General features: G+C 29.1%; 3 protein-coding genes across 4 annotated transcripts; 2 read left to right on the top strand and 1 right to left on the bottom strand.

Moving 5' to 3' along the window:
• Nucleotides 1–317: 317 nt before the first annotated feature.
• Nucleotides 318–5,926, top strand: LOC131175233 (uncharacterized protein At4g15545-like). Of its 2 annotated transcripts, none has more exons than XM_058138929.1 (10): nt 318–869; nt 2,106–2,159; nt 2,417–2,470; nt 2,640–2,703; nt 2,935–3,009; nt 3,853–4,095; nt 4,336–4,381; nt 4,474–4,552; nt 4,699–4,826; nt 5,638–5,926. In XM_058138929.1, the coding sequence occupies exons 1-9, from the start codon at nt 573–575 to the stop codon at nt 4,789–4,791; spliced, it is 1,005 nt and encodes a 334-aa protein (XP_057994912.1). In that variant the 5' UTR covers nt 318–572; the 3' UTR covers nt 4,792–4,826; nt 5,638–5,926. The 2 variants fall into 2 exon arrangements, with proteins under 2 accessions (XP_057994912.1, XP_057994911.1); XM_058138928.1 differs by having other exon boundaries at nt 319–869; nt 2,091–2,159.
• Nucleotides 5,927–9,529: 3,603 nt separating this feature from the next.
• LOC110638462 (uncharacterized) lies at nt 9,530–11,148 on the top strand. The gene is made up of 4 exons (XM_021789022.2): nt 9,530–10,059; nt 10,167–10,304; nt 10,417–10,566; nt 10,781–11,148. Exons 1-4 carry the CDS (start codon nt 9,601–9,603, stop codon nt 10,844–10,846), a joined length of 813 nt encoding a protein of 270 aa, XP_021644714.1. The 5' UTR covers nt 9,530–9,600; the 3' UTR covers nt 10,847–11,148.
• Nucleotides 11,149–16,705: 5,557 nt separating this feature from the next.
• On the bottom strand, nt 16,706–20,238 carry LOC110638463 (LOB domain-containing protein 4). The gene is made up of 2 exons (XM_021789024.2): nt 19,813–20,238; nt 16,706–17,244 (listed from the first exon to the last, which is right to left on the bottom strand). The coding sequence occupies exons 1-2, from the start codon at nt 19,987–19,989 to the stop codon at nt 16,975–16,977; spliced, it is 447 nt and encodes a 148-aa protein (XP_021644716.1). The 5' UTR covers nt 19,990–20,238; the 3' UTR covers nt 16,706–16,974.
• Nucleotides 20,239–25,933: the final 5,695 nt, after the last annotated feature.

The raw sequence follows: 25,933 nt of genomic DNA on the forward strand, positions 1-25,933 counted from the left end.
TATTATTATTATTTGCTATATTAGCTGTTTAATGGTTAACAACCGTGACAAAATTCACAAAATAAAGGCAAAATTTCCTCCGGAAGTGCTATGATATTATTGGTCTGGCGTGTTAATTGAAGCAATTAATCTAAAATTAAATTAACTATCCTAAGCCTGTAGTTATTAGCACTGAATTTCTCTCTCTTTGGTTACGGATGAGTAGTCGGCAAAACGAAACAAAGCGACGTGGAGCAAGTTTGGGTCAAGTACCAATACCCGCAAAAAAAAAACGAACCGACCCACAACACAAGATAGCCCAAATCGCAGACTGAAACGCGCCCATTTGGAGGGAAACCATCCAAATTTCAAACTCAGACAACAGAGAGATGGCACATTTTCCTTTTATGATATCTACAGATCAGATGCCATTGGCAATTTGGAATTTACCAATTTCAATTAATTATTCATTCCGTTTTGTTTTGTCCCTATTATCTGCACATTCAATTTCAAACCCAGCGCAGTAGAGAGGGAAGTATAAATAATTAGTAAGGAGGAGAAAGAGGTGGTGGTGGTTGAAGCACCAACTAATTATGTCGCGGAATGGAAGCACCCACAGTGCCGGAGTCGGTGGATCGGACTTCCACTTGCCGGACGAAATCTTGGCTGTGATACCCACGGAACCTTACGGCCAGCTAGATCTGGCTCGTAAGATCACCTCAATGGCCATTGCCTCTCGCGTGTCGAAGCTGGAGGCAGAGACGGGTTGTATGAGGCAGAAAATTTACGAGCAGGATCAAATTATATATGAGCTTGAAGAGAAAGCGTCTAACATGCAACGCTCGTTTCTGGAGGCGGAGTCCAGGTTGAAGATTAGCCTTGATGAAAATGTAAGGAATGAAAATTGATGATTCAATAAAACTGAAGCTTTTTTTTTTTTTTTTTTTTAAAACCAAAAAGATATTTATGCTATTTTGTTTACCGTGATGGTTGGTTAAAATTGGGGATTGTAGAAGGAGAAATTTTTGCGATTATTTTGGTTTTGAAAAGAATTAGGCATTGGTTATGGTTTTGTGCTGGCATTGCTTGCTGGAAAATTGGGGAAAGGGAGTGAAATTTTGAATTTCGTGGATTGAATGACTATTTCGTTTTATTGTTACCTTTTCCCCCTTTTCGCAAGAGGGTGGCATATAAAGAATTAAAAACTAATTAATGGCTATTCGGGATTAGAGACTAGGAAAAGGAACGAACCTTTGTCCCCCAAATTCAGTAATAATTTCAGCACATTTGAATATGAAAGAACTTAGTGCAAAGTGACAGTAACAGGATGAACTGAAAACTGAGTGAATCTGAAAAGGTAAACTTTTGAAAATAATTTGAATTTTGCTGATTGTGATTGTTTTTACTTGATATAAATTATAAAGTAATGTTCTTAGTTCTTACTTCTCAATTGAGTGAAATTAAAGAAATTAGTTTCACCGGTTTAGTGGATTAAACATCAGTAAATTTATTAGACTAAAGAATAATAGAGGTGAAAAGGTGAAAGAGGCGTGGGGGATGGGGAGATAGATTTTAATTATATGCTGAATGGACGTCATGGTTATTTTCCTACCAAAGAACTAATCTTTTATGTTATCTTGCTTTCTGAATGTATAAAGGAAAAACTGTCACAATGTGAGTTATATCAGGTTAGGATACTAAAGTTACAGTAAAGGCTGCTTTTGCAGGATTCTGTAACTCATTAATTGAATAAAAAGATAACAATTAATCTTGAAAAATCTGAGACATTTCAGTTTGTTTTATTGCCATGGTAACAGTGGAATAAGGAAAAAAGAATGCTGATTTGATGCAGATTTCCAAACACAAAGGAAAGCCAATCAATATATTGAAGTCAGTTTAAGTCAACTGTCAGTGGGTCATTGTCATAGTAATTCCAAAGGGAAAAATATTGTATGGTATTCAAAAAATTCTGCAAATCTGAAAATGGCAAAAAAGAGTAAAATATAATTAATTTTTCCCTCATTTGTCTTTTAATCAAATAAATTTGTGGCATACATGTTGAACCATTGAATTTGAGAGTTACTTGGTTGTTTTCTTGATATTGAATGGAGATAAAACTTTCAAAGGAGCGGGATTCATTGGCGATGCGCTTGAAGAAACTCAGCCATGATTTGGCAAAGGTGAGTTTTCACCATTCATGTATGAAATTGAGTTGCTTGCTGTATTTAAAAGTGCAATTGCTCAATAATGGTCTTCTTGTAGTGTCCACTCCTCTGTCTGTGTGCACATGAAGTGCCTGTTCTGAGACATTGAACCAAGGTCTTGGTGCAGGTTCACTATTCCTGATAGTGTGCAGCTAAAATAGTAAAGAAGCTTATACTTCATAGTTCCATTATATCTATTTGGAAGAGGTACTGATTTATTTTAATTTTGACAGTTGGAGACCTTTAAGAGGCAATTGATGCAGTCACTAAATGATGATAGTTTACCGGTAAGAAGTCATATTTATCAATTTGTATTCATATTTCTTTTATAATCCAAGAATGTACCTGCTGTTCTTAATTTGACAGTTTTCCTGTGATTAACGAGGTCTTCTGTGCCATTTTCCCTTTTTTGCATTTGTAGAGATACTTATTAGCTTCTCTTTTCATGTTTAACAGCAGGCTGAAACTGTTGACATTGGGACTTGTGATCAGTCAGCTCCTAATGCCTATCCTGACAAAGGTACCTGATGAAGCTTTTGATTCAATGTGATTATTGCTATAAAATATGGGACATTACTTGATGCTGCAGTGACTGTTTTGGCCTTCTTGTAATCACAAGGGTGTATTGAGTCTAAAGAACGGCCGAATGATGATTGATACTTATTGTTTTCTCTTCATTCAACAGATTTTCTTTCCTTTTCTGCTACATGATTGTCCTGCTTTTTTTTTTTTTTGGCTCCTTGCTTCATAGATGAGGAGATGAATGGTTATGCAACCCAAAATTCTTTTAGTGGCTCTACCGATACAGGAAACACAAATGACGATGGTATTGAACTAGCCTCTTCTTTTTCTATAACTATAATGATTACAAGTCTTGTTGGAACAGATTCCATTTCTTGTATTTACAAGTTAGTAATGTTTTATTTTGTTTAAAAAATAATGCTCTATTTTTGTCATTCATTTTGTGCTTCTTTGTCAACATCATTTTCACATGTCTGAATCCTATTTTTGTTGAATTTCAAACAATAATAATTGTATGGGTATTTTTAATGCGTCAAATGCCATCCTTCGGGAGAAAGGTCTTGCTCAAAATATTAACCTTCAATCTGTAAGTAAGTTTTATGTTCATAGAAAGAATGGTATGTGATTTCTTTTCTGGTTCTTTTTTCCACCTGTTCTGATAATTTTTTATCATCCAACTTTTTCTTTCTTTTCCACTTCTGTATTTCCTTTCAAGCACTCTGTAAAAAACTCAGTCAAGTAATTGGATTTCTGTTCTAGAACTGGTTCACATGACTTGATCTTTTCTCTGTTGTAGTAGGATTATTTTTCCTCCTGAAAATTGGATTTGATTTCAGCCTTCAACAGTAATTTTTTTTTTCCAAATCTATTTATTTATAGTGAGGCATTTGGAAGAAATTTGGATAGCCTGCCAGGTCTATCTGTATTGCTTACTAAGACAATGCCTGAGTTTCGTAGTCTTAATATCAGCAAAATTGCAGTCAACCTTTTGTATCTGAGTATATGCATTTTCTACAACACTAGTTTTTTTTGCTTCTTTTAACTATATTTTATGATATATGGATGGTTTTTTGTAATCAAATAAGGCTATTCTTGCGTGATAATGTTATATATGAGTGCATTACAAGCTGATTGTTTGGTCAAACAGCTTCAAGACATGCTAGGCAAAGGTTTTCTATTACTCCCTATATCACACCAAGGCTTACTCCAACTGGAACCCCAAAAATCATTTCTACAAGTGTGTCTCCTAAAGGTTTTTCTGCCATTGGATCTCCTCAGAAAACCTCTGGCACAACATCTTATGAGCGATGGACTACACTTTCTTCATGGTACCCATCAAGCCAGCAGTCATCAGCAGCAAACTCTCCTCCCCATGGACGACCATTGCCAGGTATATTGAAGTATTTTTTATCTTACAATGATTTCAGAATTGTGTTAATAGTAAAAATTGGTATTGGTCTTTTTGCTATCTATCTAGTCATTTGTAGCAGTTATTTATTAGTGTAGTCTTGATCAAGTAGTTCAATCTGTTATGGTCAATTGAGTCCAAGGAATTTTACATGGCTCTCATACTTTCAAGATTTCTTTCCCTTCCTAGCATGATTTTCTTTTGTTCTGGAAAATTCTTTAGGATGTACTCCACGAATTGATGGAAAGGAGTTCTTTCGCCAGGCAAGGTAAGTGTTCTAATATTACTGTCAGTGACTAACATATATCTAGAGTTCTTTGGACCTTCCTGTTGACTGTTTTGGCAATATTTGTAATTCAGGAGTCGCCTATCATATGAACAGTTCAGTGCATTTTTGGCTAACGTCAAGGAACTAAATGCTCAAAAGCAAACTCGAGAAGTAAGTTACGAATTCTTAAATGGCAGTATGTGTTTCAAATATTATATTCATTGATGTGGTGTATTTTACACTCCATTTTTTTTTGTTGAACTATCCTCTCTCTCTCTTTTTTTTATTTTTTTGGTCTCTCAATCTTTACCTTTCAGAAAACCTTAAGGAAGGCAGAAGAGATATTTGGGATGGATAACAAAGATCTTTACCTGTTGTTCCAAGGATTGCTTAATCGCAACATTCGTTGACCCTAAACTATGTCCAATTTAGATACGGTACTCAGGTATGCTTACTCCTATTCTTTGTTCCTCCTGTTTTTGTATCATTTTTTAGGGCAGAGCAGATTTCGGTTTAAACCAAAAAATTGAACTAAACCAAATCAATTCGGTTTAATCGATTCGGTTCAGTTTATAAATTTTGATAATTTCGATTAATCGGTTCAGTTATTTTCATAAAAATAAAAAAAACTGAACCAAACAGAAATTACTAATATATATATATATATATATATATATATATATATATATATATATTAAGGAAACGCTAAGATTTTTGAGTTTTGATTCCTAAGTTTTTTTTTCATATTTTTGTTATTGAGATTTAATGTTGAAAATATGAAATTTTATAAAATTCGGTTTGATCGGTTTAAAACCGAACCGATAGTTATCAGTTTTGTTCAGTCCGATTTTCTCTTGATAATCGGTTTGGTTCAGTTTTTAAAATTTTTGATTTTCAGTTTTATTGGTTCAGTTCGGTTCAGAACCGAACCAACCGTTTGCACACCCCTATCATTTATGGTGAGATGTCATGGTACTGCCATTCTGTCCGCCTTAAATTTTACAGGGCTGTCACTCCATCTCAGATGGGCCTTTGGATGATGATGTGTAGACCTATTGAACCTATTGTGAACTTAATAGTGTCAAAATTATATTTGCAGTAAGACCTGATTTCAGGCTCTGACATTCTAATCAGCCTGCATATTTATTTATTTATTCTTTTATTTTCAACTTTAGAACAGAGTTTTGAAATGAAATTCATATATTTGATGAAGGCTTGTGACGGATTCTATCTAATTAACAACCATTACTTGACAGTTTGTGGATCGAACTTAGTCCAACATTCCGCCTGTAGCGAGAGGATGCCTTGTGATAAATTCTCCAAGATGTAATTTATTGACAGCAACTAAGGTATATTTTAGTGGTTTATGTTTAAGCATCTAAAATTGTAGGCTTCATATCCTTCATACTTGCAGGTATGTTGTGTAAATACGTCTTTTTTTTTTCCTGCACTACCTGCTTGGATATCAAGAAATACTGATTGACATGACTTTTGAAAGATTTTGATATTTTTAATTTGAAACTGATGAGGTTACTTTCTTCAATACATTATCATCTCCACCAATCTTTTGTTTAACATTTGATATTAGAGACTGATGCATGTGCTGATTCTTTCTTCAAAATTAAACAATTGCACAAAGAAAAGCAAGTCTTATATATGTTAGTAAATCAAATATTTATGTTTTGTGTTTTTATCTTGAGGCTATTTTACCTCGATAATGTAGCAAAAGTGTAGATGCTTTTCCTAGACAAAATCTTTTGTGGGTTAGTCAAATATTTGAGCAGATATTGTACAAGAAAAAGCGATCTCATAATGAGGGAGGCAATTGCCGACCTGATTGCATGAAAGGGAAGTGAACATGTATGAGAAAAGTATGACATATCTTTGGACAAAAGTTCCCAACTTGCTAAGAGAAAACAAAAGCAGTGTCCTCTATAGAACAAGAATACTTCTAGAGAAAATAATAATAATAATAATAATTAAAGGAAGAGAAAAGGTGCCATATGGTGCTGTAGTGATCTTTATATGCTCTTAAAATCAGCTTAGATTCACTTCAAGGCAACATGCACCAACATGAGTTTGTTGGACCATCAACTACCACTAGGAAGGAGATAAAAAGTGATCAGATGGAATTGTGTCAGATCATGTTATGGTTGCTAATAATCCCCATTATTTTTCGACATTTCCCTGTTCCCTTTTCTTTACCTTAACCTTATATATATTCCCAATACATCAATTTATATCAGAGGTCTGATGAGAACTTCGTTACTGATAGTGCATAAAACAAGAGAATAAATACAAACTGATATATTGGTTGGCTCTGCATGTGCAATTGAAAGATTCATATATATATATATATATGTCGTGATATAAATTCTCAATGAGAATTTGAATCCCAGCACCCTCTTTTTCTGTGTCTATTAAGATAGTGCTAAGTTAAGAATAAATAAAAACACAAATGTAATGGGTTATTTTTAGTTGGTGATTGGTGTGCTCATTTTTTATTCATAAAAAATTAATAATAAATAAGACGTATTTAGACGATACATAATATCCTATACTACACTATGCAATATCAATGCTATATGTTTGAGTCAACCCAAAGAGGCCATCTTCAGTGTTTGACACTTCAAATTGATTTCTGCATTAAGAAATTACAGAAAGTTAGAAAATGCCAAAAGAAAAAAAGCAGCAGAAGATGAATAAAGCAGCCAGTATAGGTTTGTTAGCTTCCAGGAATTTCTATTTGGCATATGTTTAGCTATGCATGCTTGATATATGGAAAAGTTGAGAGGGAAAAGAAAAAGATAAAGGAAAAAGGAAAATGAAAATTAGTTAATTAAGGAGGCCCATTACTGACACAAGTGGGAATGAATTAATCCCTGGCTTGCTGGCTAAGTTGGTTGATGGGATATTGAAGAAGGGAAATCAATGGCACCTGATACTATGTACTACTAAACATAATCTTCATCTCACATTCTATCTGAATTTCACTTTTGTGGCAAATAGCTTGAGAATACATATAAACTTTTGAGCTTGAACCAACCCACACCAGAAACTATGCACATTGCGTTTTCAAATACAGCAAGACAATAGTTAATAGCTTATTTTTCTGATTTAGAGCAAAAGTTTCAAATATTAACTTTTTTTCAAAATCTAATTTTTAAGCTTTATTGTATGTTGCCTGAGAGAACTCCATTTAATATTTTGCGTAAAAGTTGCTACTAACAAAGATAATGCCAAACATGCTGTTAGGATCTAATTCTAATGGCAATTTTAATGTTCCCAAGTTGCCCTATATAAGGAACGATAGGAAACCAAGGAATCCTTTTTTTCAAGATAACAAAAGATTGTGCAAGATGTATGGATAACTCTTTCAAATAAGCCTTTGTGAACGGGACCAATTTCATATTTTTCTACCTGTGAAAATGAAATAAAATGAGAAAGCTTTTTAATCCAAGTACATCTAGGATTGGCATAAAATAGAAATCAAGCAGTGATGATTTTTATTTTCATTCCTTTTTCTTTCTTCAAGTACATTTACACCTTAATACTCAAGCTGTAGCTTAATATATATTTACATTGTGTAAAATACCAAAATTGGATTAGGACTAAGAAGTAACAAGGTGGAGGATCAAGAGTCATGAAGAACATATAACCGAGAAACAAAACTTTTTATTAAAGCACATGGAAAATAATCAAGAATCTTTAAATATTAGAGAACATGTTCCATTAATGCAGAAATTTAAAAAAAAAAAAATTTATGTCCCAGCGGCTTAATTTGACCAAACTTCCAAGGAATCATCCATTGAGAAAACAAGAGCAAAGACAAGGCAAGTGGGTGTGAAGCAGTCCCCTCAACATCTGGTGATGTGAGATATTAGCATAGACAGGGTATATTTGGCCTTTCAATCTATGTAATTATGATGGTATGGTAAGGCTATAAGAAGAAGAGTAAGAATTAAACCCTGAAATTGGGAGATATTTATCCAACTTGCTTGTCGATGCAAATCTTACAAGCCCATGTGTTAGATTCTTGTGCTATAAGTAGGCTAATCTTTAGTTGTGCCTGTACAGCTTTAAACGTTATGAGAATAGTAATCACATGAGCCCCTCTGGCCTCTGCTATATACACTGTCCTTTATCTGTGTCACTTCACCTTTTCATTCTCACTTGCCTAAGTTCGCATCTTACCCTCCATCCTTTACAATTTTACTTTATAGACAAAATTAATATCAATAAAATAAAATTTATTCATTTAATTCGTGTTTCCTCTGCGACTGACTATCACTCAAATTTGTATAAACCCTAAATTGATTTTTTTTAAATAAAAATTTTGAATTTTTTAAGGGAAAAAAAAATAAAGTTTGAATCTTTTTTTTTTATATAAATTACATGATAATATTTAGGCAACTGAATACAATATAATCACTTTTTTTCGAATTGCACATTAAATTTAAAAGTTTTCAGCATATAAATAAGAAAAATATAGGTTTGCTAAATTAATTGGTAAATTTCTAAAGATGAACAATTCAAACATTTATGACTGCAACCCAGATCCTCTGTATGAATAGAATGGTAATTAGATAGGATGTTTTGAATAAAATTTCTAGTTGACAACTTTTTTTCTTCCTCGTTATATATATAAGTGGGCTAAAAAAAAAAAAAAACCTGAAAGTTCATTCTGAACGAATAGATGAAATAGCAAAGAAAATAGATATTGTTATGATTATGGTTAAGGATAAAATGAAAATTGATAACTAAGTGAAATTATATGTATATATAACAATGGTTAAGTAATATTAATGCTATTGATGAGTTAGTAGCAAAGTTACAAACGTTACGCGTTTACAGCTTAATAAAACAGTGTCACAGCTTTGATAAGACAGTATAGTTAAAAACACAGTGTTGAGTTCAGTTAGACATGAACAGGTTCGCTTGCTAATTATGTCTTTATCGATGCCTCTTCCTGTTGCCCGCACAGTTTTCGGGCAGAACAACTTGCCTAAAGCTACTGCACTCTTACATTCCTATTCCTATTCCTATTCCTATATATATATATATATATATATATATATATATATATATATATATATATATATATATATATATATCATCTAAGCCTCGAAGATTAAGTGACAGGGCAGATAGAGAGAACCTTAATCCATAAGCCACCTTCTACGTTCTAGTACCGTCTCTCTTTCTCTCCTCAATTAATAATGGCTTCCTTCCCTCATTTCTACTCAGATTATCAGTTTTCTCCTGAGGAATTCTCAGAGATTACGTCGGTGATTGCTCAAGAGCACTATGGTGGTAATGCATTTGCTAGCACTTCCACTGGTACAATTTCATGTGGTGCAATGTTGGGCCATGAGCAGAACGTTGTCCTTCCCATTTTGTATAATAATAATGGTGGGCTTGAAGGTTTTCCGATAGAGTCTGATATCTTGTCGCGGGTTCCGATGACGACCGCCACCACCTCATTCCCTGAGCAACTTGTGCTTTCTGAGGTGGATGTGCCCTCATTGCTGGACTACAAAATGGGTTTTAGTGGCATTGCCAAAATTCAGAACTTTGGAGGCGGATTTCAGTATTTGGATACCTGTGAGTGTGGAGACAGTTGCAGTGGGCTTGTGCCGAATTTCAAGTCTGTTTGTCCTGATTCTGGAGAAAATTGGGTATATATTAATTTCTTTCTTCAATTCCTACAGTGCATGTAAAGATTTCTGTGTTTGAATATTGTATATATAATTTAGGCGGTGATAATTTCTAAATTTTGCTACAGGGAGTTCAATGCAATCAAATGCCAGCTATGGAACACACCAACATAAAGGTTGGCCGGTATACGGTGGAAGAAAGGAAAGATAGAATTCTGAGGTACTTGAAGAAGAGAAACCAAAGAAACTTCAATAAGACCATCAAGGTGTCTCTCTCTCCCCATTTCAATATCTTCGTTTTTCCCATTCAGTTCATATTCAGCCCTTTTAGAATGTTGCATTTACCTTAAAATTGCTATATGTATTTTATGCCTACAGTATGCTTGTCGCAAAACCCTAGCTGACCGGAGAGTTCGTGTCCGGGGAAGATTTGCCAGGAATAATGAACTATGTGAAGACGACACTGATGGGAAAAAGATTGACAATCCTCTCCAAGAAAAAGAATCATATAGCAATGATGCCCTCGAGGTATATGCTAATCCATAATCCAAACCTATATATTATTAAATAATACAAAATTAATAAAATAAATTAACTTTTTTATATGCACAGTATATGTATATATATAATCAGTTTATTTTTTTTATTTACCTAATCGAAATCAGACTCGAAATTAAAATCATATAATTGTAGAGATATCTTTAATTCTATTACTAAATATTTTTCTTTTTTTTTTTTCCAGATGAAGAATGATGATGATGATTGGCTGCAAGAGGCTGTAGCAAGTCTAATGATGTACCATATATAGTTGGGTGACTTAAATAATTAATTATATGGAGAATGAATGGACAGCGACTGAAAAAGGAGTGTTGGGATATGGACATGTACTGATCTAACCAAGCTAATTAGGGTAAGCTGGCTAAAGAGAGATGGCTAGTGCTGGGTTGTTTTCAGTTGGAAATTGAAGTTCAAAATAGAAAAAGATTCACCTAACTATCATATGATAATCTCCATCTCTCCTTTTTCACTTTAATTAACAATGACATGAGTTTTGAAAACAACTGTGTACGTTGTAACTAATGTTGTACATGATCACATATCGAAGGCATCCTGGGGATTTTTAATGTGCCTAATTCATATGATCATACGCATATGCTTTAATATAGAAATTCCTTAATTTGCTTCAATTGAATTGGGTTAATTAAATTATCTTTATTTTAATAATTTATCATTAATATGATCGGCTCAATAATTATTGCATACATATGTGAAGCTAGCTCAACTGAGTTTTGTGGCAGTGGCATGTTCAATTATATCATCATGATTTAAAATAGGCTATTTACAAAATTTGAAGCCATTATTCCAAATGGTGGTATCAAATTACTATTACAACTCAACTCAACTAAGTCTTTATTTTAAAAATTTAGAGTCAGCTATATGGATTCATTTTTTTCACTCTAAATAATTTTAGGTTAAATTCTCAGAAATGTATAATGCTTCTAGGTCATGTTGTACTAGTTTCTTCCAAGTCAATTTAGATCTATCTCTTTTTTTTTTCTATCCTCTAACCTAATATGCTCTACTTGTCTATCAAATTACTGTTAATGATCCATAAAATAATTGAAAACCATAAAACTTAGAATCTTTCTGCATGTATCCTTGTAAACAGAATTTGGTATTATAATTCATATTATCCATCTTTTTTATATTTTTAATAATTATTTCTTTATATTTATCAAATTAGTATTAGAGTAACAACTTAAAATTATGTGGATAAGTTTCATCTTCCTTATCGAATAATTGTTAAATATCATTAAATTTTGTTAATTTAATTTATCACATAAAATTCAATAAGTTTTAATTTGTTAATAATAAAATTACTAAAATAAAATTTGATCAAATTCAAATTAAAAATAGGATGCAAGCACTATAATTAAAACTTTTTTTTATTAATCTATTATATTTGATTATTTATATGTTTAATAAATCATCCAAAATAATTTCCCTCTCTCCTCTCACTCCTTTTTTTTCTATGAGTAAAATTTAAAAAATGAAATTAGATTTCTATTTAAAAAAAATTAATATTACAGAAAAAGTATAATTAATTTTGAGTAGGGATTAAGAGAATGAGAATTTAAATCTAAGTGTTTATCTGGTGAGTAGTATGCTGTCAGTCATTGAATTAAATTAAATTATTAAAATAAGATATGCAATATATATATATATATATATATATATATATATATATATATATATATATATGATTTTTAATGATTTTATTATTACAACAATCAAGATTTGGTATTTTAATAAATAAACTAAAATTTAATAAACTTAAAATTAAGATTTATGGCATGTTTGGATTAACTGTTGAATATAACTGATAGCTGTTAGCTGATAGTCATTCTTGTTAGTGATACCGATAGCGATGATAAATTTTTATATTAAGTGTTTGGTAAAATTATATTTAGTATTCTTTGTTAATATGTGAAATGACTAATAAGGGTATATATCATATAATTTATTTTATTATTTAAATAAATATAAAATTATAAATTTATTATATTATATTATTTATTTTATTATTAAATTAAATATATAATTATTAAATTAATATATTATATTATTTAAATAAATATAAAATTATTAATCTTTTATATTATATTATTTATTTTAGTATTGAAATAAAAAAATAATTATTTTTTTAAGATAATTAAATAATTTTAAAAATATAGATAAAATAATAAAATAATTATTATTGTTAATAGAAAAATTTATAATTAATTTTAAGTTTTTGGATATAAATAAATATTTTATATTTTATGTTATTAATAAAAAATATTTTAACAAAGTTGAAATATGTTAATTAAAATTATAAATAAAAAAATAAAAATATTAATAATATTAATTTTTAAGTTAAATAAAAAAGGATAATATGTTCAAAATAAAAAATAAAATCATATCAGCTATCAGTTGATGAGAAACAGCTCTAAAAATAGAGCTGATACAAACTGCAGCTGATGGGTATTATATCAGTTGTCCATCAGCTATCAGCTCTATTTTTTTTAAACTTATCAAACACCACAATTTATCTGTTTGGATATCTATCAGCTATCAGCTGCACCCAACAGGTAAACCAAACACACCCTTAGTGATAAATTCTACGACTAACCCTTAACTTATGCCGAATTTCTGGTTCTATGCATGGATACACCGGGAAGTTTTATTAGATGGCCATAATTTTCAAAACGGAAGTGACATTGGGCTTTCATCTTTTTTCTGTTTCGTTTTTCCAATAATTATCTCTAGAGTCGAGGTGGAGGCATATGCTTTTTATATATTCCGATTATGCAATATTCCACAGTAGTATATTGTTTTATTATATATAAAACTTGTTAAAAATGCCATGATTTATTTCATATGCGTGTGTTCTATTTTTGACCAAAAAAAAAATATATATATATATATAATTCAAAGACATGGTTACAGCACTAGTTGAAAATCATCAATAATCAAATCTAAAAATACATCGAGTTAAATTTCTTCATTTATTAATTAAAAATTTTATTATTTTTATGATAAATAAAAAGAAAATTAGAAATTTTATATAGTACACAAATTAACATTAAATCCCTCTTCCATGAGCAAGAGTAGCATTGTTTTAAAACACATGATGAAACTGATATTTTGTAAAATCCAATTCTAATTAAGGAATTTTATGGTTCCAAAGGAACAAGCTACTTATATAGTAGCTAGATTTAGTTCCGCACTGCTCTTGGAGTTTGCAGGCTCGACTATAGGCACTTTGAGGCTATTGTTATTTGAAAGGTTTGTTTCGATAGCAAGATTCAACATATGAAGCTTCCCGTATGGTCCGAAGAGAAATTAAAAAAGCATCAACTGCCTCAGCAAATATTATTCCAATTCTAGATTAAACGACATGTTCAAGGCATCCCAAGTCAAACGAGGACGATTAGGAAGCATTAATTAATGCTTTTGAATTCTGTGTTGGAAAAACTCAAAAAGTCAAGATTTAGGCAATTTTACACTTGCAATTTTGTAACAAGTCAACATGAACATGACAAACCAATGAAAATAATGTCCTTTCACCCGCTTTGTTCTCATTTTTCCCCTTAAAAGAGTTAGTAGGATAAGCCAAAAAGAAAAAATAAAGGAAAAGGAAGCAGAAGCAAATGGGTGTCACAAGCAAGCATTCTTGCAATCGTAAGAAAGCACTAGCTGAAATTGATTTTGAAACATCCTCAGTTTCACAAGCTGATCCCATTTGCCTTCTTTTTCACAATTTGATTGAAGATTTGGGCAGAATTCACATTTGGCCTTAAGCTGATTACATTGGAAATAGAATAGTTATTTCTAGATTTTGATTCAAATTTAAATGTGGAAAACTATTTCATTAAATAGCAACTTTATATTTTTTTTAATTAAATTTTGAAATAATGTGCAATTATTGTTATATTGAATAAATATTTTTTAAATTACTATAATATAAATTTATGATATAAAGCGAATAGTAAATATTCAATTTCATTTTCCCCATTTAAAACTTTCATTGGACTTATGGCTTCCTCTTTCACAACAAAATTCCAAGTCCCTCTTAATATGGAAAGCAACACACATACACAGCAAGCCACAGGCCACAGAAGTATCCAAAAAAAATGCACCCTACGATTGCATGTGATGCAGAATTCCAAAGTCAGCGTCCGTTGAAGAGAAGGGAGAGCTAACTAATAAGTGTTAGTGAGTGGGGTTCAATGTTGAAACTATACAAACACTTGATGATAATAATGTAGAACTATTTGAGTCGAGCACTAGCATGTGTCAATCATAGATAGGACCATTCGATGAGATTTGTCGGTGACTTATCTTGCCACATTTGCTTCCCATAAACTTAAATGGAAGCAATATCCAGGTCCCATGAAGATCAAAGATCTGTTGACCCTCACTAATGCACTTGCAAACTTCCAACTTCGGAATGTGAGGACACCCATTACTCTTGCTGCGCAATTTCAGCTAGCTAGCTTAATGTTTAACTTTTTTAAGCCTAGCTACTGTATATTTATCCTTGCATAGATTCTGAGATATGATACATTCATATTTATGTCGCAATTAGGGCATTGTGATTCATAAATTAAAGCCTCTCTCTGTAAGATTTAAGAGGTCAAGTCCAACACCATACAAAAACAAGAGCTACTGTAACATGCATTGACCAACCAATAGGGAAAAATGATAATATATAGACCCGCTTCTTAATTTACTTCTAACAGGAGGTCAATACTAGATGCCCTATTTAGTGCACATTTTTTCTTGATAGTCATCTCTCTTCATTTCAAGTTTCCACTATATATATATATATATATATAAGATGAAAATTTATAAAATTTCAGTATAATTTTAAATGTATTAAATAGGAAATTCATATCTATTTCAACGAAGTCTTATAAATTTTTGTTTTTATTCAACAAATGTCTAATGCGTGTGAAAAGTACTCTCTTTTTTCTTATCATAAATCTGATAAATTTCAAAATAAATAAATTAAAAAATAAAACTCGAAACCTATTTCATGCACTTTTATAAATTTACAATTTATCAACTCTTCATTTATAATTTTTTTTTTAAACTTCAGAAATTAAATAAACTGTTGGTTAGTAAAAAATTAAGCTTTTTGAGCATTAAAATAATTTCTAGTATAAAAATTTAAGAATTAAATTGCAATCAAAATTTGAAAATTTTAAAGGCTACAATATCCTTTGAGCATGCTTCAGAGCCTAGGCTTTTCCATGGTTTTCTTTAGGTGAAATGGGCTTTTTGGCACAGCCTTACGCGATTAGGACATGTTTTGTTTAATGGGATGGGCTCGAGGAAAGCAAGGAAGTTTCGTCTTTTATTACTTAGGGAGGAACTGCTTGTTTCACAGAAAAAAATAAATTTTCTCGAGGGAATTTTCTTTTAAAAAAGAAAATCTTCAGTAAAATATTTTCTTTTGTTTCTTCCTTTTTCTTATTAAAATATATTCATTTATCACATTTATTTTCAATCAAAATTATTAAATTTTGATATGTGGGGCATAAGAAAATGGCTAGTTGAACTACCTCAGCTTGGAATTATTAGGTGTGGAAAGCACCAAACTTCCCAACCGCTCATGCATGAATGCCAGAGTCCTGTAAATCTCACTCATATTTGTGCTCTGTTTCCCCAAAATAGCGCAGGTATGGTGTTGGGAATCTGCTTTTCTGTGATTTAATCATTAATTTACTTGTAATTCTGCAGTGCAATAGATAATTTTGTGCATGCCATGACATGATAGAGCAAACCAATTACAGGCTGCCAGTTTTCAAACAAAAGACAATCTTGTGCATGCCATGACATGATAACATGTTACACTTGATTTATGTCTAATCTTGTCTGAAATTTTTCATCATCCTTACATTAACTTGGATTAATTATCTTTGATTTCACTTCATTATCAGATTTGGTTTCTACCTTTTCACCGCCATTCAAAAATTTTTAGGTTTGTAGAATAATCAAATTTAATTAACTCTAATAATCACAATGGATTATGACATTGCACCAACCATTGCACTGCCAAACCCCACTCTTCCCACCAAAAACACTTCATTTTCTAATTAGTACAAGTAAATGAAAGTAATTAAAATAAATGCTGCTGACAGAGAGTCAACTTCACTTGTACTGAAGATATCATAACTCATAATTATATGTTTATAAATATATACAATATGGTTAATGATCATCATCATCATCATCATCTCTTGGTCAAGTAGAGAGATGTGCTGTAAACAATAAGAAAAAAAAAAAAGAAGCAAAAGGGCATGAAAGAAGGAGACAATAAAGCAAGCCCATTATAGTTGATAAATAAGTATGTAGGCAAAAAGGGAAAGCAAGCATGCATGGTGATAACTAGCATGACCACAAAGACTCCCCAGCGTTGGTCTGATCAACCACCATGTCCATGGTGCCTGGAATATTATTGGAAGACGAACCATATTGTCTCATTCTCATGTGAACTACCTCAGCTTGTGCAATTGCCAATTGGGTTTGCAGAGAATCAATCTGTTGCTGCAAGGATGATATTGCCCCAACACATCCATATACTGGGTCACGTAACCTGGCATTTGCTTCATACACCATCGAACTCACCGCATCACTTCGTTGATGCTCAGGTAATTCCTGCAAATTTTCACCACCTGTTATACCCTATAAGCTGGAACGGTTTGGTTTATTTTAAAATGAAAAACCAAACTGAACCGTAAACAAATTTTTTTAAAATATTCAAACTAAACCCTTTTTTTAAGAGAGTCAAATTAGATTAAATATTTTATTTCAATTAAGTCCAATTTGATTTAGCGATTTGTATTGAATAATAAACACTCTTATGTTACACTCTTCAAGCAGGAATGGTAAGCGAGACAAGTTAAGAATATTCTTTCTTTTTTGTTCTATGTAGAAGGGGAAAAAAGCAAAAGCAAAAAAGAAAATTCTTTGCTAAAATCTAACTTTAAAATGTAGTCTGTACAGAAATTGGCCTAATGTAATGCTGGAACTCTGTTCTGCTTGGTCAAAAAAGCACTTGAGAATATATAGGGTAAAGCAAGATAAGAGAAAAATATTAATAGACGTTGACATATTAATAAAATCAGGTATTAATTAATGAATACAATAATCATGCCATTGGCATTATTTGGTTAATGCAATGAACCTTGCAACGATATATCAAATGAAGTGAACCTCAAGAAAAGGGTTGGAAATTATTATAGATATAATTAATTTTTTCAACCCAAATCATGTGCCACAGTTTTGCCCTTAAGTAAGCATGCATTTAAAGACCTTTATTTGGTCTGGCGTGCTGGAGTTGATGTTTTACAGTACTTTTGACATGAGAAATTCCTCCATAAATCATTCACCATTGGCATTGGGTTTGGTACACACGTGCTAACACTATTGGGTCGATCTTTTTTTTCCATTTTTGATTGCTAGTGGTGTAAAATATTACACCAATAGTAAGTCTTGCAATTGTAAAGCCAAGATTAACTCTTCCTTCTTGAGGTTTCTTTTCCCAGAGCAAAACTGCGCCGTTCAAAGACCAAAATGAATAATATCTTAAATCGTGAAATATTATCCAATTCAATTTGGATAGATTCATCGTTAAATTTTCTCTTATTAAAGAAAAGCAACAATATATATCTTCTTTTGTTCTACTTAACAATAACTTCTTTTTTTTTTTTTACTTTAATATTAAATAAATTTTTTAGATATACTTAATTTTAATTAAGATTCAAATTTTAATTTAAAATTTTATAATTCAAAAAATAACTTTAAATATTATTGAGGTAAAATTTTTTTAATTGATATTATATTTACAATTAAATTATAAATTTAGTTAACTCTAATTATGTAGAGATGTCATAATGACATAATCGCTTACATGAGTTTAGGTTAATTTTATAAAATAAAATCCCTTTAAAAAAACTAAAATAATAAAATAAAATAAGAAATCATAGTAAAGTATCAAACTTTATTTGGTTAGATGGGATGAAGGTCTATTTTGGACATATTTATGATATATCTCTATCCACGTAACTTCAATGTTCTTAAAGCACAAAGCACAGGCCACTCACAATCAACCTATCTTTTCCAAATTTATATGGAAAAATAAGAGAATTCTATGTAGATGGGTCTTAAAGTAAGAGAGGTTTGGCTCTTCAATCATCACTTTAATCATATTATCTCGATTTCACATATGCAAACCAACAAGTAAAGCTAGATTTGTGATCCTTTATTCTCTTTAGTGTACGAAATTGAGGAATCAAAATGGTAAAACAGTTACTTTTGAATAGAATATGGGAATTAGAACCCTACTTTCTCAGTGTTGTGGGGTACGTAATATTTCTATCAACTGAAAACTAACCACAACAACCGATGATGAAAGTTAAAAATAAGACTTTTCTACTTTTAAAATTTTTTTCTTTTTCTCCCATTTTTTATAATTAGAAAAAAATTTACTTAAACTTGACTGAAGATATAAATAAGTAGGTCTAAATTATTTTATATGTGAGTTTTATTACATATATTATATTTTGAATTCATGAGTTTTTGAATAATATTTTTTTGTTAATTTATTCTTATAGGCTGCAGGTAAATGTTTTATGCCACATAATTAGACATAGATATCTCGCAATTGACACCCACAAACAAAATAGTTATGTCTTTCCAATGTGTAATATATATGACAATTGATGTTAACATTATCGATCTTAATTAGTTAAAAAAAAATTCAATTATCAGATTCTTTTATAAGCAATGTAATGTATGTGGGTTTTTATTATAAAATTTGAATATTTATTTATTAATGTAAGAAGGTAATTTTTTTTCCACACAAGAGCGCGTACCTTTTGTTTTTCTAACTTGCACTTTCTATAATCTTGTCCTGATTCCTTAGGGTGCTCCTTAATTTGTGTATTATTTGCATTGTTGGACACAACAGTGCCTAGCAATATAATTATATATATGTAGTAGATCCCAAGCTTATATACATGTGCATATCTCAAGCTTATTTTAGTGCACCTTGAGGGAAAAAAAAAAAAGCTAGCCGCCGCATTTAAATCATAAAGAAAATTGCGCTCGTAATCAAACAGGTATAGTTTGATTGACAATTTGACATATTTAAAGAAAAAAATTGCAGTTGTGTGCTAGCGTTAATTACTATAGAGAGAGAGAGAGAGATGGATGGAGATTAACCTGTAGCATTTTGTTAACGTTACTTGCTCCAAAAACCTTGTGAACACTAGCAAACTTCTGAGGCTCATCTGCTGGAAAATATGGAGCAAAAACACAGTCCTGAGCACATCTCCTGCGGAGAAGTTTGCAAGCTGCGCATGGCGATAGTGCACCTTGTTTTCTACCACTCTCCTTCATTCTTTGTTAAAGGTGACCATAGACCTTTTGAGGGTGGGAAAAATCTGTCCACTCCTATAGCAAATTTTTAAGCTTACTATTTACTCTCTCTCTCTCTCTATATATATACATGTATATAAATCCAATATTTTGGCTAAAAAAGGTGAAAAAAATGAAAGAAAGAAATGGTTATAGTTGAGAGATTAAGAAAGAAAATTAAAACTCGAGAAACTGACCTTTCACAAGAAAATGAAACAAGGAGAGAGAGAGAGAGAGGCTCGCTGATATCAGGAGGAGGGGGCTCGACGGGAGAGCTAATGGGTGTTATATAAAGAAATTACATGACAGCAAATCTTACAAGGGTCCCACTAAAGAACAGCCATTAGATTTTGTTGGACAAAACATCCTTATTGATAAGACCCTTAGGTCTGCCTCAATGTGATATTTCTTCTTTCTCTTTCATATTATAATAATAAAATATATCAAAACAAATTAATTTTAATAATTTATAACAATTTCTTTACCGTACGGAAAACATTATTTTTAAAATTACGAAGCGTTAAATTTAAAATAAATACAAAGATCATCATACATCTCTATTATTAAAATATTTTAATTCATTCATCATCCATTAATTTTAATTTTAATTTTTTTAAAGAACTAGATATGAGTTTGTTTATTTTATTATTTAGTTGCAATAAAAAATTAATTATTTATATTATTTATTTTAATAAATATATTATTTAATTTATTAACTATTTAATTCTTATCATTATTTAAATTAATCTTTTATAATCAAATCATCTTAAGATCTGTTTGATAATATTAATTATTCTAATAGCTATTAATTATTTTAATAACTGTCAATTATTTTATTAAAAATTAATTATTAAATATTAATAGTTAATGATTAACTATTTATATAACTGTTAAAATATAAATGTTCGATAAAAATAATTATTAAATTAACTATTAAATATAAAAATAGTGATAAAATCTCATTAACATTAGTCAAAACATTTTTTTAACATCTAAAAGTTATGAGGGATAACTTTTTATAAACCACTACCTCAATCTATAAAAACTAATATAAATATTATGTCATCGAACAATATAAATAAAAAAAATAATATATTGACTATGATCAAAATGGTAAGTACTACTTTAAAAGTTATTATACAACAGAGTCTTAAACTCACTAATTAATAAATTTAAAATTATTAGGATTAAATAATTATATTATTCAAATTACAATAACTAAATAATTAATTTAAGAAAAAAAATTGCTTTAAGACAATTACCATATCGAAATACTTCACAAACTAAAAAAAAAAAGAAATAATATATTTTTTAAAATAAATAAATTAAATAATTAATTTTATTAAAATATAAAAATTAAATAGTAATTATTCAAAATTTAAGCTTAAGCTTAAAATATAATTAATTTGCTACTTTTTTATAAGGAAAAATTATTAATAATAACATTATCTAGAAAAAACTTAGAAGATCAAATTCAACTAAAATCCAATGGATTGAGTGTCCCGATACACGAAGTCCTAAATTAAAATGTAAAAAAATCATAGAAATATTAATTTGTATTTTAATTTAGCTCTATATGGCGGGCTAAACAAAGTCCTAATCACTATATTTAGAGAGGGATTTGGTCATCATCCAGTGTTATTTTTTATTCAAAATAAATATTTTCACGTAAGTATAGAAAAATATATAAGTTCACCCTTAAATTTTATTAAAAAAATATTATAACACTTTAAACTTTTAAACATATCTCATAATATATTTTAACTCCGATAAATATTTTACAATACACTTAAACTCTTGTAAAGTGAAATTAAAATATCTTTTGATCAACAAGAGTCAAAGTGTATCACAGGACATTTACAATAATTGAGTTATATCATGAGACATTTTAAAAATTTAAAGTATCACAAAAATTTTTTAATAAAATTTAGATGTGAAATTATATATTTGGCCTAATAGTTTTAAAAAATTAGATGGAAATACATGGAAATGGGATGGGAATGGAATTTTGTTCTATATTTAGTTGTGATGTGGGTAGCAATTAAGCATCTAATCACTATCATAAAAAAATTAAAAAGAAAAAAACAAAAGTCTTCTACTGATATCTAACGTCCACAAGGAAATGAATATAAATAAAAAAAATAATATATTGACTATGATCAAAATGGTAAGTACTACTTTAAAAGTTATTATACAACAGAGTCTTAAACTCACTAATTAATAAATTTAAAATTATTAGGATTAAATAATTATATTATTCAAATTACAATAACTAAATAATTAATTTAAGAAAAAAAATTGCTTTAAGACAATTACCATATCGAAATACTTCACAAACTAAAAAAAAAAAGAAATAATATATTTTTTAAAATAAATAAATTAAATAATTAATTTTATTAAAATATAAAAATTAAATAGTAATTATTCAAAATTTAAGCTTAAGCTTAAAATATAATTAATTTGCTACTTTTTTATAAGGAAAAATTATTAATAATAACATTATCTAGAAAAAACTTAGAAGATCAAATTCAACTAAAATCCAATGGATTGAGTGTCCCGATACACGAAGTCCTAAATTAAAATGTAAAAAAATCATAGAAATATTAATTTGTATTTTAATTTAGCTCTATATGGCGGGCTAAACAAAGTCCTAATCACTATATTTAGAGAGGGATTTGGTCATCATCCAGTGTTATTTTTTATTCAAAATAAATATTTTCACGTAAGTATAGAAAAATATATAAGTTCACCCTTAAATTTTATTAAAAAAATATTATAACACTTTAAACTTTTAAACATATCTCATAATATATTTTAACTCCGATAAATATTTTACAATACACTTAAACTCTTGTAAAGTGAAATTAAAATATCTTTTGATCAACAAGAGTCAAAGTGTATCACAGGACATTTACAATAATTGAGTTATATCATGAGACATTTTAAAAATTTAAAGTATCACAAAAATTTTTTAATAAAATTTAGATGTGAAATTATATATTTGGCCTAATAGTTTTAAAAAATTAGATGGAAATACATGGAAATGGGATGGGAATGGAATTTTGTTCTATATTTAGTTGTGATGTGGGTAGCAATTAAGCATCTAATCACTATCATAAAAAAATTAAAAAGAAAAAAACAAAAGTCTTCTACTGATATCTAACGTCCACAAGGAAATTAATATATTCTTGTGCTTTTTTTAGTTTAATAATTTGGTCCCAAAATTTTCATATCAAGAATCATTTTGAGAGCTAAGGTAAACAGAAGAATGTATTAATAGTAAAATGTCACATCTAATAGTAATTAATCCAAAAGTTAATGATTATATTAATAAGTCCCCAACTTTAATTATATCATACATGCTCACCATACTCCATCATTTTTTTTCTTTTATATATATATATATATATATATATATATATATATATATGTCTGTCCAGTAATGGATTGTGAGATTCACATTTTGTCTAATGCAGTTAATTTCCATTCACCAATTTTCAAGATAACAAAAAAAAAAAAAAAAAGAGAGTTACAAAATGCATGAGTTATATTTTTTTTTAATATGTATATGATAGAAAATTAGAAGTGCATGCAGTTTTATACACTATTTTTTTAATATTTTAGAAATTTTTTAAAAAATAAACGTTAACAAAATTTAAAATTTAATTTTTATGAGATACATACTCGATCATTATACTACTGATTCAATACTAATAATGTGTTCAATGGTAATAATATGGACGTGCATATTGCATATTATACGATTTTTTAAAAATATTTAAATTAATTGTATCATGAAATTTCTTATTTTATTTGTTTTATTTTTAGTTCGGAGGTATATCCGTCAATAAAAAAAAAAAAAAAAAAATTCACAGGTTAACTAAAGAATCAGAAAAAAGAATATAAAATTTAATGATAAATAAATAGAAAACAATTACCGCAATCCTTCAACTAATCTATAGCCTATGTATGCACATGCTTTTGCTCTGCAGCATATGCATTTTTTTCTCCCAGTTTTTAACCTTCTCTAATTTATTCACTTCACTGCTCTTTTTTTTTTTTTATTTTTTTTCTCCAAATACAAATTCATGAAAGGGATATTTAAATTATTATATATATATAGAGAGAGAGAAACGTTTTCAAAACGGAAAGCTTTTAAAAAAAAAAAAATGGAACCAATCGGTTGGATGTGGATTTAAATTTAAAGTTAGATCAATAATTAATCCCATTTTTTTTTATGAGTGATTCTTACTTGTTCATACGCTTATTCAATTGAAAATTAATATATCACTAAATTAATGACAAGTCATTTTAAAAAAAAAATTATAGTAAATCACATTATAAAATATAATTTTTTAATTTTTAATTGTTTAAGTGTATAAATTATTTTATATATCCTAATATAAGTAAGAATTTTCTTAATTTCTGTGTAGCTTTTTTTTTAACCTAAAAAATAGTTAATTATTATATTAATTTTAATCTATTATTTATATCAATAAATAAATTAATCAATTCACCAACTAACTAATCAATTTAATTTCAGAAATGCTAAACAGGATTTAGATATCACATATTTTAATGTTGTTAATTTACAATTCATCTTTCTGTGAGTTATAATTACATCTTAAAGATTAGTAGCTTTATATAAATCAGTGTTTACGATATGCATACACCCGTTTTTAATAATATATGATATTTATTTTTTATATTATGAAAAATTATTTTTTAAAAATATAAAATACATTATCTTTAGCACGTATTTAACAATTTATAAATATTATCTGATACGTAAAAATAAAGAGTGAAAATGAAAAGAAATTAAGGGATTAAAAATATGTGAAATAATTAATATTAAAATATTTATAATTTTGAACATTAATTAATATGAGATTAGTCCTTTTTCTTTTGTTTTGGAATCATTTATGAGATTAGTGTTGAATAAAGTTAAATAATGAAAAAATAAAATAATGCAACTGAATGTGATTAATTAAGTAGAAAGTTGATATTATAAAATTATATTAGTAAATTACAGGTGATGGGGATATGCTGAATTTGACAAGATATATAGAAAACCTTCCGAAAGTTCTCTGCTGGGATACATAAAAATGATTAACATCACTAAGAGTGAGTGCTTTTGACACTAATTTTATTTAAAGAGTTCCACTACTTAATTAAATAATAACTGGACGAGATTTGCAAACATAAGCAAGAATATTTATTATGCAATCCCCTTGTATATCTCCACAAAAATTTCGATTAATTGGCTCAAATGATACATTAATTAATTTAATCAATAATTAATCCCACTGTGGGGTAAGCTTTGTTTAAGCTTATTGGCATTATTGGGCAAAGCTTGAAGTGCTGCCCATATTACAAGTGCATGTGTACAACCTAAAATTATTTCGAAATCAAACTGAAAATGGACATGACCACCACCGCATATAAAGATTGAAGTGATATATTCCACAAGCAACCGATCAAATTTGACAACTCTATCTAAGCAATTTTGGACATTATTAATGGAATTGAATTCCAAGTCGGTGGATTTGACAAGATGATAATGAATTTTGTTGTCACACTTCAGCAAGAAATTAACATGTAATATATATTTTTACATTGATTTTTTTGGATTTAAATTTAACCGTTGGCAATATATTTATTTATTTAATTAAGCAAAAAATAATGTCAAGGTATATATATATATATATATATATATATATATATATATATATATTACAAATTTATAATCGATGAATAATGAATTGATTTGAATTATTTAATGAAGTTCTTATTGGGTATGGGTTGTCATGGACTATGGTCTTTTCAAATTAATTATCACCGAACAAAAATCATATTCAATTATTATTCATGGCTAATCTTCAACTTTAAACTTCACTTCTTAATGATTTCTAGGTAATTTCAGTTG

This window comes from Hevea brasiliensis, chromosome 17, assembly GCF_030052815.1.
Source record: "Hevea brasiliensis isolate MT/VB/25A 57/8 chromosome 17, ASM3005281v1, whole genome shotgun sequence".
Classification (NCBI taxonomy): Eukaryota; Viridiplantae; Streptophyta; class Magnoliopsida; order Malpighiales; family Euphorbiaceae; genus Hevea; species Hevea brasiliensis.

What these genes read in the sequence shown, in the direction of transcription:
- LOC131175233 (XM_058138928.1), top strand. Translation starts at nt 573, where the DNA reads ATGTCGCGGAATGGAAGCACCCACAGTGCCGGAGTCGGTGGATCGGAC. An exon ending in AGATTAGCCTTGATGAAAAT is followed by an intron (nt 870 to 2,090) that starts GTAAGGAATGAA and finishes TATTGAATGGAG; the next exon opens with ATAAAACTTTCAAAGGAGCG. An exon ending in AGGAAACACAAATGACGATG is followed by an intron (nt 3,010 to 3,852) that starts GTATTGAACTAG and finishes TTGGTCAAACAG; the next exon opens with CTTCAAGACATGCTAGGCAA.
- LOC110638463 (XM_021789024.2), bottom strand. Translation starts at nt 19,989, where the DNA reads ATGAAGGAGAGTGGTAGAAAACAAGGTGCACTATCGCCATGCGCAGCT. An exon ending in ACGTTAACAAAATGCTACAG is followed by an intron (nt 17,245 to 19,812) that starts GTTAATCTCCAT and finishes GAAAATTTGCAG; the next exon opens with GAATTACCTGAGCATCAACG.
- LOC110638462 (XM_021789022.2), top strand. Translation starts at nt 9,601, where the DNA reads ATGGCTTCCTTCCCTCATTTCTACTCAGATTATCAGTTTTCTCCTGAG. An exon ending in ACTTCAATAAGACCATCAAG is followed by an intron (nt 10,305 to 10,416) that starts GTGTCTCTCTCT and finishes TTATGCCTACAG; the next exon opens with TATGCTTGTCGCAAAACCCT. An exon ending in ATAGCAATGATGCCCTCGAG is followed by an intron (nt 10,567 to 10,780) that starts GTATATGCTAAT and finishes TTTTTTTTCCAG; the next exon opens with ATGAAGAATGATGATGATGA.